General features: G+C 46.8%; 1 protein-coding gene and 1 pseudogene across 5 annotated transcripts in view; both read left to right on the forward strand.

Moving 5' to 3' along the window:
• Positions 1 to 17,047, forward strand: part of CRTC3 (CREB regulated transcription coactivator 3) — a 117,055-nt gene extending 100,008 nt beyond the window's left edge. For 3 of the 4 annotated variants that reach the window (XM_030815029.1, XM_030815027.1, XM_030815028.1), the window contains exons 11-15: positions 1,291 to 1,589; positions 10,145 to 10,345; positions 10,434 to 10,514; positions 12,817 to 12,919; positions 13,669 to 17,047. In XM_030815029.1, the coding sequence (XP_030670889.1) occupies positions 1,291 to 1,589; positions 10,145 to 10,345; positions 10,434 to 10,514; positions 12,817 to 12,919; positions 13,669 to 13,877 (893 nt within the window). In that variant the 3' untranslated portion in view covers positions 13,878 to 17,047. The remainder of the gene's footprint in view (positions 1 to 1,290; positions 1,590 to 10,144; positions 10,346 to 10,433; positions 10,515 to 12,816; positions 12,920 to 13,668) is intronic. The other variant, XM_030815026.1, reaches the window with a different exon arrangement.
• On the forward strand, positions 1,702 to 6,928 carry LOC105739869 (annotated as a pseudogene). Its single transcript, XR_001115846.2, has 2 exons — positions 1,702 to 1,706; positions 6,395 to 6,928. The product of XR_001115846.2 is annotated as a 10 kDa heat shock protein, mitochondrial pseudogene (transcript).
• Positions 17,048 to 17,611: the final 564 nt, after the last annotated feature.

A 17,611-nucleotide genomic window follows, 5' to 3' on the forward strand; every position in this document is an offset into this window, starting at 1 on the left:
CGGGCGCTGTGGCTCACGCCTGTAATACCGGCACTTTGGGAGGCCGAGGCAGGTAGATCACGAGGTCAGGAGATTGAGACCATCCTGGCTAACATGGTGAAACCCCGTCTCTACTAAAATTACAAAAAATTAACCAGGCGTGGCGGCACCCGCCTGTAGTCCCAGCTACTCGGGAGGCTGAGGCAGGAGAATGGCGTGAACCTGGGAGACGGAGCTTGCAGTGAGCTGAGATCATGCCACTGCACTCCAGCCTGGGTGACAGAGCGAGACTGTGTCTCAAAAATAATAATAATAATGATAATAATTAATTTTGCCAGCTGCTGGATTTTTGTCATTTCTTCCTTTTTATAATTTTTATCAAACACTTAAATTTTTTGTCAACACAACACAACACATAGTTCTGCTCACCCCAACTGCTAGTACAAGAAAGATGGGCTGAAGGTTAAAACGTAGGTATTGCCAGTTGAGATACACACAGCAGCAGCAGCCGAATAATTGATTCATTGGGCGAACCTGCTCCATGCCAGGCCCTGTGCCAGGTGCTGAGGATCCAGCAGAGCATAGGACAGGATCCCCAGCTTCTCGGAGCTCATGCCCTAGCAGCCTACGCTGTAAAAATATCTCTCCCAAATTTCCTTGCTCATGATACAATTCACCCCTGTCCTCCAAATAAAGCACCAGCAAAAACTTCCTTTTCCCTGAGTTGGAATAGACTGTGACGAACAATTTCCTGGGAACCAGAAAATCAGAGGGACCCTGGGGTGGGAGATACAGGGAAGTGTCCCTTCCTATGACCCCCTGGTGTGCTAAGGGTAATTAAAGACCACCGAGACAGCTCCCCAAGGGCCAGGACTTGCCGTGAAAGGATGTTCTCCAAAGGTAGTGGGGGATGCAGGCAGTGTGCTTGGGACAGAGACCTTCGGGGGCTCTAAACAGAATTTGTTATACAGCCCTGGGGTCCTTTCCCTGGGTCTGGGCCGAGCACCTGGAACATTTGCCTCTGCTACCACCCAGGCTACCTAGTTTTGCTCACCTAGGGGTTGTTGAGATGATCTCCCTCCTCATGGGAAAACATCATTCTCATCTTGGTGGCCCCATCTCTGTTAGTGCAGGGGCATCTTTTCCTTGCCATTGGTGCATCGGATGCAGTCCCTGTAGGAGAGCTGTCCAGGAGCTCCTTTACCTACAGAATCATCATCGCATGTGACAGTAGACAGTTTTCTTTCATTTTTGGAATACAAAAGATTTGGTCTGAAATTATAAGTAACTTGTGAATTTGTTGTCTTCCAGGTCTCCAGAGTTCTCGGAGTAACCCCTCCATCCAAGCCACACTCAATAAGACTGTGCTTTCCTCTTCCTTAAATAACCACCCACAGACATCTGTTCCCAACGCATCTGCTCTTCACCCTTCACTCCGTCTGTTTTCCCTTAGCAACCCATCTCTTTCCACCACAAACCTGAGTGGCCCGTCTCGGCGTCGGCAGCCTCCCGTCAGCCCTCTCACGCTTTCTCCTGGCCCCGAAGCACATCAAGGTTTCAGCAGACAGCTGTCTTCAACCAGCCCACTGGCCCCATATCCTACCTCCCAGGTAAACACACACGGGCAGACCAGCCACTACAGTGAAACAGACTGCAAGATATAGGAAGTGCATTCCTCCTCTTTACTATTTTGGGTTACACTCATTATTACACCAAGCACCCATGAGGTCTCAAGTGCAGTCTCTTTGCTCTTATATGTGAAATCAGAGCAGAAGTGTCAATAATGCAGAATGAATTCATGATTTTCTTTTCTTTTTTTGAGAAGGGGTCTCACACTGTTGCCCAGGCTGGAGTGCAGAGGAACAATCGCAGCTCACTGCAGCCTCACCTCCCGGGCTCAAGCAATCTTCTCACCTTAGTCTTCGGAGTAGCTGGGACCACAGGCATGCACCACCATACCTGACTAATTTTTTGATTTCTTTGTAGAGACAAGGTCTCGATATGTTGCCCAAGCTGGTCTCAAATGCCTGGGCTCAAGCCATCCTCCCAGCGTGGCCTCCCAAAGTGCTGGGATTACAGGCATGAGCCACTGCACCCAGCCTAATTAATGATTTTCTATTATAATAATAGCAGATTTGCTGTGTTGATTATTCTTTAAGCAAATGTTGAACAATCTATAGTCACTAATTCACAAACTTGGGGTTGAGAGGAACGGTAGGATATAGAGAATGCCATCCAGATAAGTCTAAGGCAACTAAGGGAAACCAGGTTAGGATTTCAAAGTTGGCATGGAAAATCAGTCATTGACTCTATAAGTACATTAAGCCATAGGGGAAAGCCAAAGAAAACATTTAATACCTTCTTGAAGCTTTGATAGTGAATTAGACCTCCTCCCTAATTGTCTACAGATTTGAGAAACAATACTTTCATTGTTCATGAAATACTAAGTATGTTGAGGATTATATCTCTTATAAGGATGAAAAGAAGTCTGTTGAGAAAGAGGCATTTAAAAGTCACACACCCATACAAAAAAATGGAAAAATTAGCTGGGTGTGGTGGCAGATGCCTGTAGTCCCAGCTACTCCAGAGCGGAGGTGGGAGGCTCTCTTGAGCCCAGGAGGTCGAGGCTGCAGTGAGTCAAGGTAGCCTCACTGCACTGTAGCCAGGCGATAGAGTGAGACCCTGTCTCAAAAGGAAAGAAAAGCCCATTGTAGAAACACAGGGGTTGAAACGTCCTATAAATTCCAAACTCAGAGGTGGTTCTCCTTACCGTAATCATCGAGGAATGTATTTTTAACCTTTGGTCACATCCTCTGTCTATTACAGCATCATTAACTACTCACCACCTCGCCATAAATTAATAATGATTTAGAAGGAAGAGTTGACAGAACACAACAGAGAGAGGATCTTGTTATTAGTTACTCTTTACCAATTACTAGCTGTGGCATCTTGATTGTATGAGTAATCTCTTTTGGGCAAGGGTGAGAGGACATTTCATAATTTTTAAGTCTCACTCTGTCGCCCAAGTTGGAGCACAGTTGCACGATCACGGCTCCCTGCAGCCTTGAATTGCTGGGCCCAAGCGATCCTCCTGCCTCAGCTGGGATTCTTCAAGTAAATGTGACTACAGGCCCATGTCACCATACCCAGCTAATTTTTTAAATTTTTTTTGTAGAAACAGGGTCTCCCTGGGCTGGGTATGTGCCTCATACCTGTAATCCTAGCACTTTGGGAGTCCAAGGCAGATGGATCACTTGAGGGCAGGAGTTTGAGACCAGCCTGGTCAACATGACAAAACTCCATCTCTACTAAAAATATAAAAATTAACTGGGCATGGTGGCACACGCCTGTAATCCCACCTACTCGGGATGCTGCGACATGAGAATTCCTTGCACCCTGGAGATGGAAGTTTGCATTGAGCCAGGATTGCACCACTGCACTCCAACCTGGGTGACAGAGTTACTCTGTCTCAAAAAAAAAAAAAAAAAAAAAAAAAAAAAAAAGAATTAAAAAAGAAAAGAAACAGGGTCTCCCTATATTTTCCAGGCTGGTCTTAAACTCCTGGGCCCAAGTGATCCTCCCGCCTCAGCCTCCCAAAGGGCTGGAATTAGCCAGTGTGCCTTGTGCCAGGCATGAGCCCCTGTGCCCTGCCATAATTTTTATTGTTTACATTTTTTTTAGAGGCAGCGTTTCACTCTGTCACCCAGGCTCGAGTGCAGTGGCACGATCACAGCTCACTGCAGCCTTGAACTCCCTGAGCTCAGGTGATCCTCCCACCTTAACCTCCCAAGTACTTAGGACTACAGGTGTACGCCATCATACCTAATTTTTGTATATTTTTTTTTGTAGAGATGGGGTTTCACCATATTGCCCAGGCTAGTCCATAATTATTGTTTTCGTGGTTCTTATGTTATTGAATTGCCTTTAATTTTATTTTGCAAGATTATTTTATAAGATCTAAAAGTATTCTTGCTTTTTAGCTACATTTTAAGGAGACTGTATGGCCAGAGTGTCCCCTTTCAGATGTGTTTTTAATTTGTTTAATATTTAGATTTTAAAATGAATGTTGCTGGACACAGTGGTTCTGACTGTAATCCCAGCTACTCAGGAGGCAGAGACTGGAGGATTGCTTGAGGCCCAGAGTTCAAGACCAGCCTTGGCAACATAGTGACACCCTGTCTCTTAAAAAAAGGAAATTTTAAAAAGTGAGTGTTATTCATGCACATAGTTCAAAAAGTCAAATAGTTCTAAAGGACTTGTTATAGAAAAACAGTTGTCTTTCTCCCTCACTGTTAGGCATATTTCTCACTGCCTAGAGATGGCTACTGTCAGCCATTTTAGCTAATCTCTTTGGTATAACCATGTTGTTATTATTATTATTATTATTTTGAGACAGAGTCTTGCTCTGTCGCCCAGGCTGGGGTGCAGTGGTGCGATCTCAACTCACCGAAACCTCCGCCTCCCAGGTTCAAGCGATTCTCGGGCCTCAGCTTCCCAAGTAGCTGGGACTATAGGCGTCTGCCACGACGCCTGGCTAATTTTTGTATTTTTAGTAGAGACGGGGTTTCACCATGTTAGCCAGGCTGCTTTCGAATTCCTGACCTCAGGCAGTCTGCCCGCCTCGGCCTCCCAAAGTGCTGGATTACAGGCATGAGCCACCTCACCCGGCCTAACCATGTTGTTTTATGCTTTTTTTGTTCTACATTTTTGGTGTTAGGCATTATCTAATGACATCCTACCAATGAAGATTAGAATTTAGTTCTCTTTCCACTCTCCCCCAAACTCCACCACACACATATGTGCGCGCACACAATTTCCTACCCACCCTCCTCATTTGTTACAATTTTGGTTAGAGCAATACTCAATATTTAGTGTTTTTATAGTTATAATGTAGTCAGAGTTGACATACAGTATACTATGAAACTAGAAAATGAGAATTTTTTTTCCTCCTGGGAGTTAATGTCTTTTTTTGTGAGCCTGGTTATCTATATTTACGACTAATTCAATCCCCAACTCTTGGAGTTGGGCAGATCTCCTCTCAATACATTCAAAACTAAATTCTCCAGTAGCTCTACAGGAAAGAGTGCCTGTGACTTTGTGTGACTTAAAATGTCTTTATTTGATCTGCCATTTAATTATTATTTGGCCGAATATAGAATTCTAAATTTGAAATAATTTTCCCTTGGAGTCTATTGCCTATTCATTTCTAAGTTGCTATTGAGAAATCCAGTGCCATTCGGACTCTTCACACTTTGCATGGAATCCCCCGCTCTGCCCCAGGCTTGTGAGATCTTTTTGTCCCAAGTGTTCTGAAACTTCAAGATAATGTGGCTTGGCGTGAGCCTGCATATTTAGTGGGTTCCTTCAATCTGGAAACTCACAGCCTTCATTTCTGGGAAATGTTCTTTATTTCTTCAATGATTTCTTCCCTTCAGTTTTCTCTGTTCTTTCTCTCTGGAACTCTACGAATGTTGACTATCCTGGACTTTCCTCTATTTTCTCTCTCTCGTCTTTTCCTTCTCTTTGGTTGGTTCCTTGTTTGAAGAGTGTCTCAGTTTTATCTTCCACCCCTTCTGTTAAGTTTTCCATTTCCGCTCGCATTTTTAAATTGCTATGAGTTCTTTTTTGTTCTCTGAGTGTTCCTTTTTAATAGCATCATACTTATTCCACAGATGCAATATCATCTTTTATCTCTCTGAGGTTTTTAGTGGTCTTTTTTTTTCAAATTTATCTTTATTTTCTATAATAGAATTTTTCTAAATTGCATAAAAGTAGAGAACATAATACAAGTCCTCCTATACCCATCATTTAGCCTCAACAATTAACATTGGTTTGTTTTTTTTTTTTTTTTTGAGACAGAGTCTTGCTCTGTTGCCCAGGCTGGAGTGCAGTGGTGTGATCTCGGCTCACTGTAACCTCCGCCATCCAGGTTCAAACCATTCTCCTGGCCTCAGCCTCCCAAATAGCTGGGACTACAAGTGCACACCACCACACCTGGCTAATTTTTGTAATTTTTAGTAGAGACGGGGTTTCACCATGTTGGCCACACTGGTTTCGAACTCCTGACCTCAGGTGATCCACCCGCCTCAGCCTCCCAAAGTCTGAGATTACAGGTGTGAGCCACCACGCCAGCCTTGTTATCTTGTTTCATCCATACCCTGCTTTTAAAAATTGTAGATATTTCAATACGTATCTCTAATAGATAAGGATTTTCTTAGTAGCCTAAATATTTTCATGCTGATTTTGATTTTTCACAACTACTTCTTCCTGCACACATCTTTCCAAGCTGGTGTGTGTCTGCTTTGGCCTCTGACTTTCCTGGCAGATGGTTTCCTCAGGGCCTGGTGATCCTCAGTGCTCTGCTTATGTTTAAGAACAGGACATGAGGGGCTCTCTCCTTGTGGCTCTACACTAGAGCAGAGTATGAGTCTGAGGTGAAGGGAGTCGTGGCAGGACAAGCGTTTAGAAAGTATCTTCCACTCACTCTTTGACTGAGTATTGGTTGGAAGGAGTGCTGCTGAAACTGTAACCAAAGGAGGCATTTTGCTTACAGAAAAATCTCAAGGAAAAGTATTGCAAGCAACAGTAGTCGCTGTTGGATCGGATTCTAAAGGTAAGGGTGGAAAGATTCAACCAGTTAGTGTGAAAGTTGGAGATAAAGTTCTTCTCCCAGAATATGGAGGCACCAAAGTAGTTCTAGATGACAAGGATTATTTCCTATTTAGAGATGGTGACATTCTTGGAAAGTACATAGACTGAAATAAGTCACTGTCGAAATGGCATCAATGTGAAGCTGCCCATTCCACTGAAGTTCTGAAATCTTTCATCATGTAAATAATTTCCATATTTCTCTTTTATAATAAACTAATGACAACTAATGACATCCAGTGTCTCCAAAATTGTTTCCTTGTACTGATATAAACATTTCCAAATAAAAATATGTAAATGAGAAAAAATAAGGACACTGAGAAGCTGGCTGGCAGCTCTGTGTATGTGGGCAGGCCTGCTGAGTGTGGTCTTCATTGTAGAATGATCTAGCTTGGTCATTTCCTTGGGAAACTTCTGGTGTCATAAGTTTTACGTTCTTCTCTGGACAGGCGTGGTGGCTCACACCTGTAATCTCAGCACTTTGGAAGGCCGAGGCAGGAGGATCACCTGAGGTCAGGAGTTCGAGACCAGCCTGGCCAACATAGTGAAACCCCGTCTCTACTAAAAATACAAAAATTAGCCAGGCATGTTAGCATGCTCCTGTAATCTCAGCTACTTGGGAGGCTGAGGCAGGAGAATTGCTTGAACCCAGGAGGTGGAGGTTGCAGTGAGCCAAGATCATGCCACTGCACTCCAGCTTGGGTGACAGAGCAAGACTCTGTCTCCAAAAAAAAAAAGACTTTCTCTCTTCAGGCCTTGTCAGGTTCCCTAAAGGACACTCTTCCAATGTCACACCCTCAGCATATCTGGATTCCAGCATCCTGAGAGCCAGGTTGGGAAAGAAAGGTGGAGATCTTAAGATTCGATCGTGAAATTTCTTCTACAGAATAAAATACCTAGGAATCCAGCTTACAAGGGAAGTGAAGGACCTTTTCAAGGAGAACTACAAACCACTGCTCAATGAAATAAAAGAGGATACAAACAAATGGAAGAACATTCCATGCTCATGGGTAGGAAGAATCAATATCATGAAAATGGCCATACTGCCCAAGGTAATTTATAGATTCAATGCCATCCCCATCAAGCTACCAATGACTTTCTTCACAGAATTGGAAAAAACTACTTTAAAGTTCATATGGAACCAAAAAAGAGCCCGCATCGCCAAGTCAATCCTAAGCCAAAAGAACAAAGCTGGAGGGATCACACTACCTGACTTCAAACTATACTACAAGGCTACAGTAACCAAAACAGCATGGTACTGGTACCAAAACAGAGATATAGACCAATGGAACAAAACAGAGCCCTCAGAAATAATGCCACATATCTACAACCATCTGATCTTTGACAAACCTGACAAAAACAAGAAATAGGGGAATGATTCCCTATTTAATAAATGGTGCTGGGAAAACTAGCTAGCCATATGTAGAAAGCTGAAACTGGATCCCTTCCTTACACCTTATACAAAAGTTAATTCAAGATGGATGAAAGACTTAAATGTTAGACCTAAAACCATAAAAACCCTAGAAGAAAACCTAGGCAATACCTTTCAGAACATAGGCATGGGCAAGAACTTCATGTCTAAAACACCAAAAGCAATGACAACAAAAGCCAAAATTAACAAATGGGATCTAATTAAAGAGCTTCTGCACAGCAAAAGAAACTACCATCAGAGTGAGCAGGCAACCTACAGAATGGGGGAAAATTTTTGCAATCCACTCATCTGACAAAGGGCTAATATCCAGAATCTACAATGAACTCAAACAAATTTACAAGAAAAAAAAACAACCCCATCAAAAAGTGGGCAAAGGATACGAACAGACACTTCTCAAAAGAAGACATTTATGCAGCCAAAAGACACATGAAAAAATGCTCATCATCACTGGCCATCAGAGAAATGCAAATCAAAACCACAATGAGATACCATCTCACACCAGTTAGAATGGCCATCATTAAAAAATCAGGAAACAAGGTGCTGGAGAGGATGTGGAGAAATAGGAACACTTTTACACTGTTGGTGGGACTGTAAACTAGTTCAACCATTGTGGAAGTCAGTGTGGCGATTCCTTAGGCATCTTAAACTAGAAATACCATTTGACCCAGCCATCCCATTACTGGGTATATACCCAAAGGATTATAAATCATGCTGCTATAAAGACACATGCACACTTATGTTTATAGCGGCACTATTCACTATTCACAATAGCAAAGACTTGGAACCAACCCAAATGTCCATCAATGATAGACTGGGTTAAGAAAATGTGGCACATATACACCATGGAATACTCTGCAGCCATAAAAAAGGATGAGTTCATGTCCTTTGTAGGGACATGGATGAAGCTGGAAACCATCATTCTCAGCAAACTATCTTAAGGACAAAAAACCAAACACCGCATGTTCTCACTCATAGGTGGGAATTGAACAATGAGAACACATGGACACAGGATGGGGAACATCACACTCCGGGGACTGTTGTGGGGTGGGGGGAGGGGGGAGGGATAGCATTAGGAGATATACCTAATGCTAAATGACGAGTTAATGGGTGCAGCACACCAACATGGCACATGTATACATATGTAACAAACCTGCACGCTGTGCACATGTACCCTAGAACTTAAAGTATAATATATAAAAAAAAAAGAAATTTCTTTTAAATCCTGTGTTTTAGTAAAGTGCCTCACCTTCTAATATCCAGAGACCCTTAGTTTTGTTATCTCGGGAGTAGAACCTTCCAGTCTCCTGGCAGGCGGCAGGGTGGTGGGGGCCAGTGCGCAGAAGCACACTCAAGGCAAGGGCTCTGCAGGTTCAACTGCCCCTTACACAAACTTTGACCAGAACCTCCTGGTTTTAGCTTCACCCTCTGCTCCCTGCTGTCCCCAGTCCCAGAGCCCTGTGGGGACTGAGTGCTGTCAGTGAGATTGCCTCCTGGTTTTTCCTCACTGCCAGCTTAGCATCGGGTCTTCTCAGCTCTGCTAAGCCAGTTACCACCGGGCCATCTGCTTCTCATTTTCCAGCTTTTGTTGCCATTTTCTTCTCTCCCGTTATCTTTCTCCTCGTGTTGTTTGTTGTCGTGTAGTGTTCTGTGCTGTGGTTTAGTGTTATTTATTAATGCTTATTGCGTGTTAATGTTGTTGGAGTATCTTGTTTTGACAGGATTTGGGGATGGCAGAGCTAAGGGCCTTTTTCAATCTTCCACTTTTAACTAGAAGACACGGCTATAAAAAAACAAAACAAAACATGATTTTCACGGAGAAAACTGAAAGGAAATTGGTTAAATTGGCTGTTTTCTTGTTTAGCTCTTTTAAGACAATAGAACTTGTCATTGGATGGAACATGCTTTGTGGGGAAGTAAAATTTGAGATATGCTTTGAAGGAAGAGAAACGGGCTTCTCACAGCATTGCACAGAACACCGCGGTGAGGAAAATCTCAGGCTTCCTCTCACTGACATTTCCTAATCCTAAAGGACTTCACGCCAGAAACGCAGAACCTCGTTAGTGGCTTTGTGTGTTTGTTTTGCAGATGGTGTCCTCAGACCGAAGCCAACTTTCCTTCCTGCCCACAGAAGCTCAAGCCCAGGTGTCCCCGCCACCCCCTTACCCTGCACCCCAGGAGCTCACCCAGCCCCTCCTGCAGCAGCCCCGCGCCCCTGAGGCCCCTGCCCAGCAGCCCCAGGCAGCCTCCTCACTGCCACAGTCAGACTTTCAGCTTCTCCCAGCCCAGGTGAGTCCTGGCAGGAGCGTTGGTGCGGAGGGAATGCTTGTTTTGCTCTGAGTTCCAAGCTAAATGGTCATCTCCTTATTCCCTGAAGGGCTCATCCTTGACCAACTTCTTCCCAGATGTGGGTTTTGACCAGCAGTCCATGAGGCCAGGCCCTGCCTTTCCTCAACAGGTGGGTGCTCGCCCCTGCCTTCCCCTCCCTTGGTGCATAAACTGTACCATTTAGGTTGTTCATTGTGTAGAACTCAGAACCAAGCAGACCAGACATGCCACTTCCCTGGTTCTGGATGTATTCTGTGGCTAGAAGAGCCTTTCATCTTCTTTGGCCCTAAAATGCTGGCTCTGGCTGCCTTATTTAGTATCAGGCTTCAGCAGAGGAACTGTTGGAACAATTGGCAGGAGACTTTTGATGACACTCTCGTTGTAGAACTGTAAAATCATGAACACTGGAAGGGACACAGCACCCACCTCCTCAGCGCCCTCATGTTGAAACCGAGGCACAGGGAGTGTGGCGCCTGCTCCCACCGCAGAGTCAGAAGGTGGCGCCGCATTTTGCCTGCACCCAGGCTGGTGCACCCAGCACAGTGTGTGGCCTCCTGGGGAGAGCTCAGTCCTGGGGAGTGAGGGGAGTTCGTTCCGTAAGGTATTTTCAACTCGGCCACTTTCTTTTACAGTTTAGTTTCTCCCTAACATTGACTATTTTTAATATTCTAGATTTTATAGTATTCAATAGTATTCAATAAAGTATGGACTGGGCCCTCCGATGGATTAAGGAGTGGAAGAAGGGTTGAACAGTTCCAGAACTTTTTTTTTTTTTTTTTTGAGACAGAGTCTCACTCTGTCACCTAGGCTGGAGTGCAGTGGCGTGATCTCGGCTTACTGCAACCTCCACCTCCTGGGTTCAAGCGATTCTCATGTCTCAGACTTCTGAGTAATTGGGGTTACAGGCGTGGACCCCTACACCTGGCTAAATTTTATATTTTTAGTAGAGACGGGGTTTCACTATGTTGACCAGGCTAGTCTTGAACTCCTGACCTCAAGTGATCCACCCGCCTTGGCCTCCCAAAGTGCTGGGATTACAGGTATGAGCCACTGCGCCCAGCCAAGAACTTAATAACAATAAAATAGCCGGGCGCAGTGGCTCATGCCTGTAATCCCAGCACTTTGGGAAGCTGAGGCGGGCGGATCATGAGGTCAGGAGATCGAGACCGTCCTGGCTAACATGGTGAAACCCCGTCTCTACTAAAAATACAAAAAATTAGCCGGGCGTGGTGGTGGGCACCTGTAGTCCCAGCTACTCGAGAGACTGAGGCAGGAGAATGGCGTGAAGCCGGAAGGCAGAGCTTGCAGTGAGCCGAGATCGTGCCACTGCACTCCAGCCTGGACGACAGAGCGAGACTCCGTCTCAAAATAAATAAATAAATAAAATAATAATAATAATAAAAACATTAAGCGAGCTGTTTCCTAAGCAGGCCGCAGATGAACATTGTGGCAAGAACCCCCCCTCCTTGCCTCCGTTTCCTAAAGAGCCATTTTAGTCTAGGTGGGAATCAGTGTCTCCCTGAAAAATGATAGAAACTTCTTTTGAGACATTTTTTTCAAATGGCTTAGAAAATTAATTTCAGGAAAGGAACCTAAAATTGGCCCCAGTTATAACCAGTCCTCATAGAGGCTTTCTCATAGGGAAGAGCTTGCCTGAGTTTCCTCCTTCTGAGTGTGAAAAGGAAAGGCTTCCACTTTCTCAGTTTTCTAGAAACCAGGGAAGAGGCCAGGTGCAGTGGCTCACACCCATGATCCCAGCACTTTGGGAGGCTGAGGCCGGTGGCTTGCTTGAACACAGGAGTTTGAAACCAGCCTGGGTAAAATACAGCAAGACCCTGTCTCTACAAAAACTACAAAAATTAGCCAGTCATGGTAGCATGTGGTCCCAGCTATTTGGGAGGCTGAGGTGGACGGATCGCTTGAGCCTGGGAGCTGGAGGTTTCAGTGAGCTGAGATGGCGCCATTGCACTCCAGCCTGGGCAACAGAGACCCTATCTTTAAAAAAAAAAAAAAAAAAAAAAAGGAAGAAAGCAACCAAGGAAGAAAAGAGTCCATACTTCCTTGGTTATAGACAGCGCCTTTGAAGGGTTCCCACAGAAGGCAGTTTGCAAAGGCCTTGGTGAGGCTGGGGAGAGGTGTCTGAGGGGCCACAGAAACCATGAGCATTGGTGTCTCTTGGGATGGTTTAGTGGGCTGGACAAAAGTCACCACGCTGTGGACCTCAGGGACCCCTCCTCCACCCCAGCGTCTGCCTGCCTGACAAGAATACTGTGCATACATTACCACAAGAGCAAAGCACTCTGGGATCCTGGAAAGAAGGGAATATGTATTAGTTTGCAAGTCAGGTTTTGCTCTGGGAGCACATTGCAATACTCACTTCCTCCTTGGAAACAGAGGTGTGGCCTTCCTCACGTGACCTTTGATGCTTCCAGGTGCCTCTGGTGCAACAAGGTTCCCGAGAACTGCAGGACTCTTTTCATTTGAGACCAAGCCCGTATTCCAACTGCGGGAGTCTCCCGAACACCATCCTGACAGGTGAGCGAGCCACCCCTCAGCTTCTTTACTGCTTTTACATTGTTGTGTGTTTAGGAACCTTCATAAGATAGTTTAAACAACATAATATTATATAAAGCAAAACGCGAACGTTCCCTGGGTCGACTTGACTTTTTGAGATGCAGGTGTCCAGCCTCAGAGACCGTGACACAGGGCGGTGGGCCTGGTAGTCAAAGCCTTTTCTGAAAGATGTCATCTGGCTCGGTGCGGTGGCTCATGCCTGTAATCCCAGCACTTTGGGAGGCCGAGGTGGGCGGATCATGAGGTCAGGAGATCGAGACCATTCTGGCTAACACGGCAAAACCCCGTCTCTCCTAAAAAATACAAAAAAAGATTAGCTGGGCATGGTGGCGGGCGCCTGTAGTCTCAGCTACTCAGGAGGCTGACGCAGGAGAATGGCGTGAACCCGGGAGGTGGAGCTTGCAGTGAGCCGAGATTGTGCCACTGTACTCCAGCCTGGGCGACAGAGCAAGACTCCGTCTCAAAAAAAAAAAAAAAGATTTCATCTTAGGTGACTGATGACTGTTCAAAAGGAAAAAATCTGCAAAAATTGGGAGTTGTGCAACTGACTGACAAGAATGTAGATTCCAGGGCAAGAACTGTGGGCTTGGGGGTGGTCAGGATGTGTGGGATAGCAGTTTAGGGGACTGTCATCAGCTGGGTTTGCTTAGTAGCCTGGAGCCCTCACACCCCCTAACTGCACTGTTTTCCCCTCTGGCCACTCCTTTCAGAAGACTCCGGCACCAGCCTGTTCAAAGACCTCAACAGCGCGCTGGCAGGCCTGCCTGAGGTCAGCCTGAACGTGGACACTCCATTTCCACTGGAAGAGGAGCTGCAGATTGAACCCCTGAGCCTGGACGGACTCAACATGTTAAGTGACTCCAGCATGGGCCTGCTGGACCCCTCTGTTGAAGAGACGTTTCGAGCTGACAGACTGTGAACAGAAGGCAGTGGAACAGAAGAATGTTTTTCTGCAGTAGCCAAAATAGAATGGAATAGAATGGAGCCAGCTGACACCGCGGGCTTTCGTTATCTTGACATAGAAGGAAGCAATGCCACGGCTCCAGGCTTTCAGATGAGGTCCCATCTCAGACACTGTGGCTTCCTCCAGATCACACAGCTTCGTACTGCCTCTCCCGCCTGTGGCCAAAGTCGTGTTGCAGCAGGCAGGCTGCTTGGAGCTTCCCATGAACTGGAAAGCTCATCTCCACTGCATCTTTTTACTGGCCATCCAGTCAGTCGATGTGTAAGAGTAGGAAATACTGTGTCACTGGAGGCCCCTGCAGCATCGTGTAGTGCTCAGAACCACTGATCTCCGTCCGCACCCAAGGCGGGCCCGGAGTGGGAGGCTCAGCCCGGGGCGGCAGCACCGGAGAGGGCACCTCGATGCCTCCTCTGACCTGACCCGGAGGGCGAGGCCCTCCAGCAGGGGACATTCCCAGGCTGAGTGGCCCCCACGGCTCTCTCCCACGCCTGAATTACGACATGAGGTTTTTACCACAAGTCCGAGGGCAGGCTTGAGTTAGGCAGACTGAAGGCTAATTTTCATTTTCTCCCAGTTGGTTTCTGCTGCTTCAGAAAAGTACACCTTTTCCTTATGGACCAGAGGAAGAGGAAGACCATTTGATCAGTCACTGAAAAGAGTCCCCTGGCACTGATGAGCCTGAAGAGAACTGTGCTCCTTCTCGGGGGGTGGGGAAGGACGACAGGGACTGCAGGTGTCTCACACTCAGTGGCCTCCAGACAAGCACAGACCTCCCCACTAAGAGCAGCCAGAGGGAGCTGCTGAGGTCGTAACCACACTCACTGAGCTTCCCCATCCCTCCCCAGAGCTGTGTCTCTGTGGGCTGGGAGTTTAATGTCACCCCCCTAGACCCTCAGCTCCTTGAGGGCAGGGACAGTGCCTTATTCATTGTTGAACCCGTAGCACCTAACATGTGCGTGGCAGCACGCTCGTGCGCGGGAGTGAGTGCTGCAGAACCACGTGTGCAGCGCATGATGAATGAGTGCGTCCGCCGTGCCGTAAGGCAGGCTAACCTGTAGCTATCCCCCTTCCCTGCCAGATCTTCTCAGAGCTTTAGCTTTTCTAGCACTCGTGCCTATGGTGAAGCATGCACTTTAATATGCTTTTAACACTAGGTGACCAAATCACAGTGAAGCCGGGCACTGCATTCTCCTTGGGCTCCACGCGGGTGGGTGGGAGCTGTCTTCTGAGTACATCCGGAAGGGCTGAGCAGGTGAGGGCCCTGAGGGACCCTGGCTAGGCCCCACCCAGGAAGATCTTCCTTCTCAGATCCATGTTTGGCTCTAAATTGCTTCAAGTAGAGATTCATTCTTTGAGGTTGAAAAAATGGTTTATAGTAAAATGAAGGCCTAATTCATGGAACCATCATTAGTCATTAATATCTTCTCATAAAATAGATGGACCAGATTTCCACCACCGCCTGCCTCCTCTAACTTGGGTGAAGCCAGTAGGTTTGAAGGGGGCAGAACACTGCAGGGGAGGGGTCTAGGCTGTGAGAGGACAGGGTGGAGAGGAGGAGAACCCTGAAGGAGAGACGGAAGATGCCAGGACCTTTGCTTGGACAGCCATTGCCCTTCCAGGAAACCCTGGAGTGTACTGAGGGTCGCTGGACTGCCCCACCCAGAGGAGCAAGGCTGTACAATGAGGGTCTGAATCTGGCACACCTGTCCCTTATGTAAAAGTTGTCGTCACAAGACCCTGGGCTGGTTAGCCTCTCCAGACCTCGTTCCATTTCTGTCTTCTGACCTTGCCTCTCATCTTTAAAATAACCCTCATGGGGTGCCCCTCCACCTTCCTTTGGAATCCAAGTATTCCTGTTTCACATTTGCCCCAAATCTTGGCTGTGGAATTGGGAAATAAACCAGAGTCCTCCTCGCCTGACTTCCAGCTCAGGAAGGGCTGCTGGCCTGCCCTTGCCAGCCCTGTTCCCAGTTACACTTTCAGATCCCTTTGTGCTCAGGATCTCAGAGGGGGTGGCTTTTTGTTAAAGAGCCTTTAGTCGCAATGCTACCCAGCACCCCCGTGTTCCAAAAGAAGCCAGCTCCTGTGTCAAAGGGCTCCCAAACCTAATCTCACTCAACAGGGGATGGTGCTGATGTTACAAGAGTTTTTATAAAACAGAGGTCTCAGCATAGTCACTCTTCACATAGTGCCTTACCCGTGGGTATCGTCATATCCGGGTCCCAGTTCAGTTTGTCTGCACAGCAGCCACCCTGCCTGGCAACAGGACACCCCAAGATCTACACAGTGAACCCTACTGCCCCACAGGCGTTCTCCAGGTGACTTGTGAAAACACGCCTCTAGGGGGAGTGATTGGGGAGCGTACACCGGGGGCAATATGGTTCAGCACTGAATTCAATTTGTCCTTAGGTCTATGAGTCTGATCTTTTCTTGTGAAAGGTTTTGGGCATCATACAACCCACTCTGCCTAGAAGGTGTGGAGGACTCACCACAGGCAGGGTCGCCCTGGCCCACAGCACGTGAGCCTGCACTCACTGCGGCCTTTGTAACAACACCAGTTGTGGTCCTCAGCATTTGAAGCAGCTGCATACTTCAGAGTAAACTATTTTTCAATATTTAGTTTTGTCACAAGAAATCGACCATTGTACTACTCTCACTTATAGCAGTTAAACAGCATAGAACTAAAAACCTGTCTGCATTTCCATTTTTTCTTTCTGTATGGTTGTGGGTTTTAGGACATAGGGCGTTAGGAGAAGGGTTTCTTGATCATGTCATGAATTCTCCTTTGTCCTGTTTCTCCTATTTCATTTCTCCTCCGCCTGCTGTATATTACCTGAGCTGGTGTTGGATCTTCAAGTCCATATGTGTATTTGCAGACCTTTCCCATTCCCACTCTTGTTGGCTCTTCTGATTTATGCACAGATGGTTCCCAGCATGTGTCCAGTGCTTCGTGGATGGGACCATCCCAGCAACTAATCAGATTTCCTGCCAGTGTCCTAACCCCCAGGGCACCCTGTTCAACCATATTTAAAGATTGGAATTTGTATAAAGTTGCTTCCAAGTTTTATAATGCATCATTTTACATCTTTCGTAATTAAAAGCAGCACAATGAGGTTGTCTCTGCATTTGATGGTGTTTTTCTTCACTTGGGTGAGGGGTTGGTGGGGAGCCTTGCTCTCACCGCCTCCTGCACGGCTCAGCCTGCAGCTAGGATTTGGAGCCTTGGCAAGGCAGGCCCTGTACCAGCTGCAGGTCAGGCCTTCTTGTTATACGTGGAGGGGCACTCAGTTCCCTTAGCTGGAGGCAGCTGCCCCCGCAGCCAGCACCCCCTCCACACCCCTGCCCGCCGCCCTTCCTCCACCAGATGCTCTGTCCTGGGTTGGCCTCTAGCCCTGTCCCTTCCCCAGACCCCCATCCCAGCAGGGTTCAACGCGAACAGCCACATCCAGCACTTGTCATAAAGGTGACTGTCCTGAAATCTTACTTGGAAATCCTGTTTCTGACTAACTTCCTGAGCCCCCATTTCCACTCTGGTCTACACACACTCTGTTCTTTGACCCACTGAGAATTCTTCCCTGTCCCGTTTCTCAGCCTGCCCGTCCTCTCTTATCTTCCCTTGCTTCTGCCCAGGCCCACCTGGCTCGTGGCCTCCGTGACACCCTCAGGTCCCTTCTCCTGCCACCACGCCA

This window comes from Nomascus leucogenys, chromosome 6 (assembly GCF_006542625.1).
Source record: "Nomascus leucogenys isolate Asia chromosome 6, Asia_NLE_v1, whole genome shotgun sequence".
Classification (NCBI taxonomy): Eukaryota; Metazoa; Chordata; class Mammalia; order Primates; family Hylobatidae; genus Nomascus; species Nomascus leucogenys.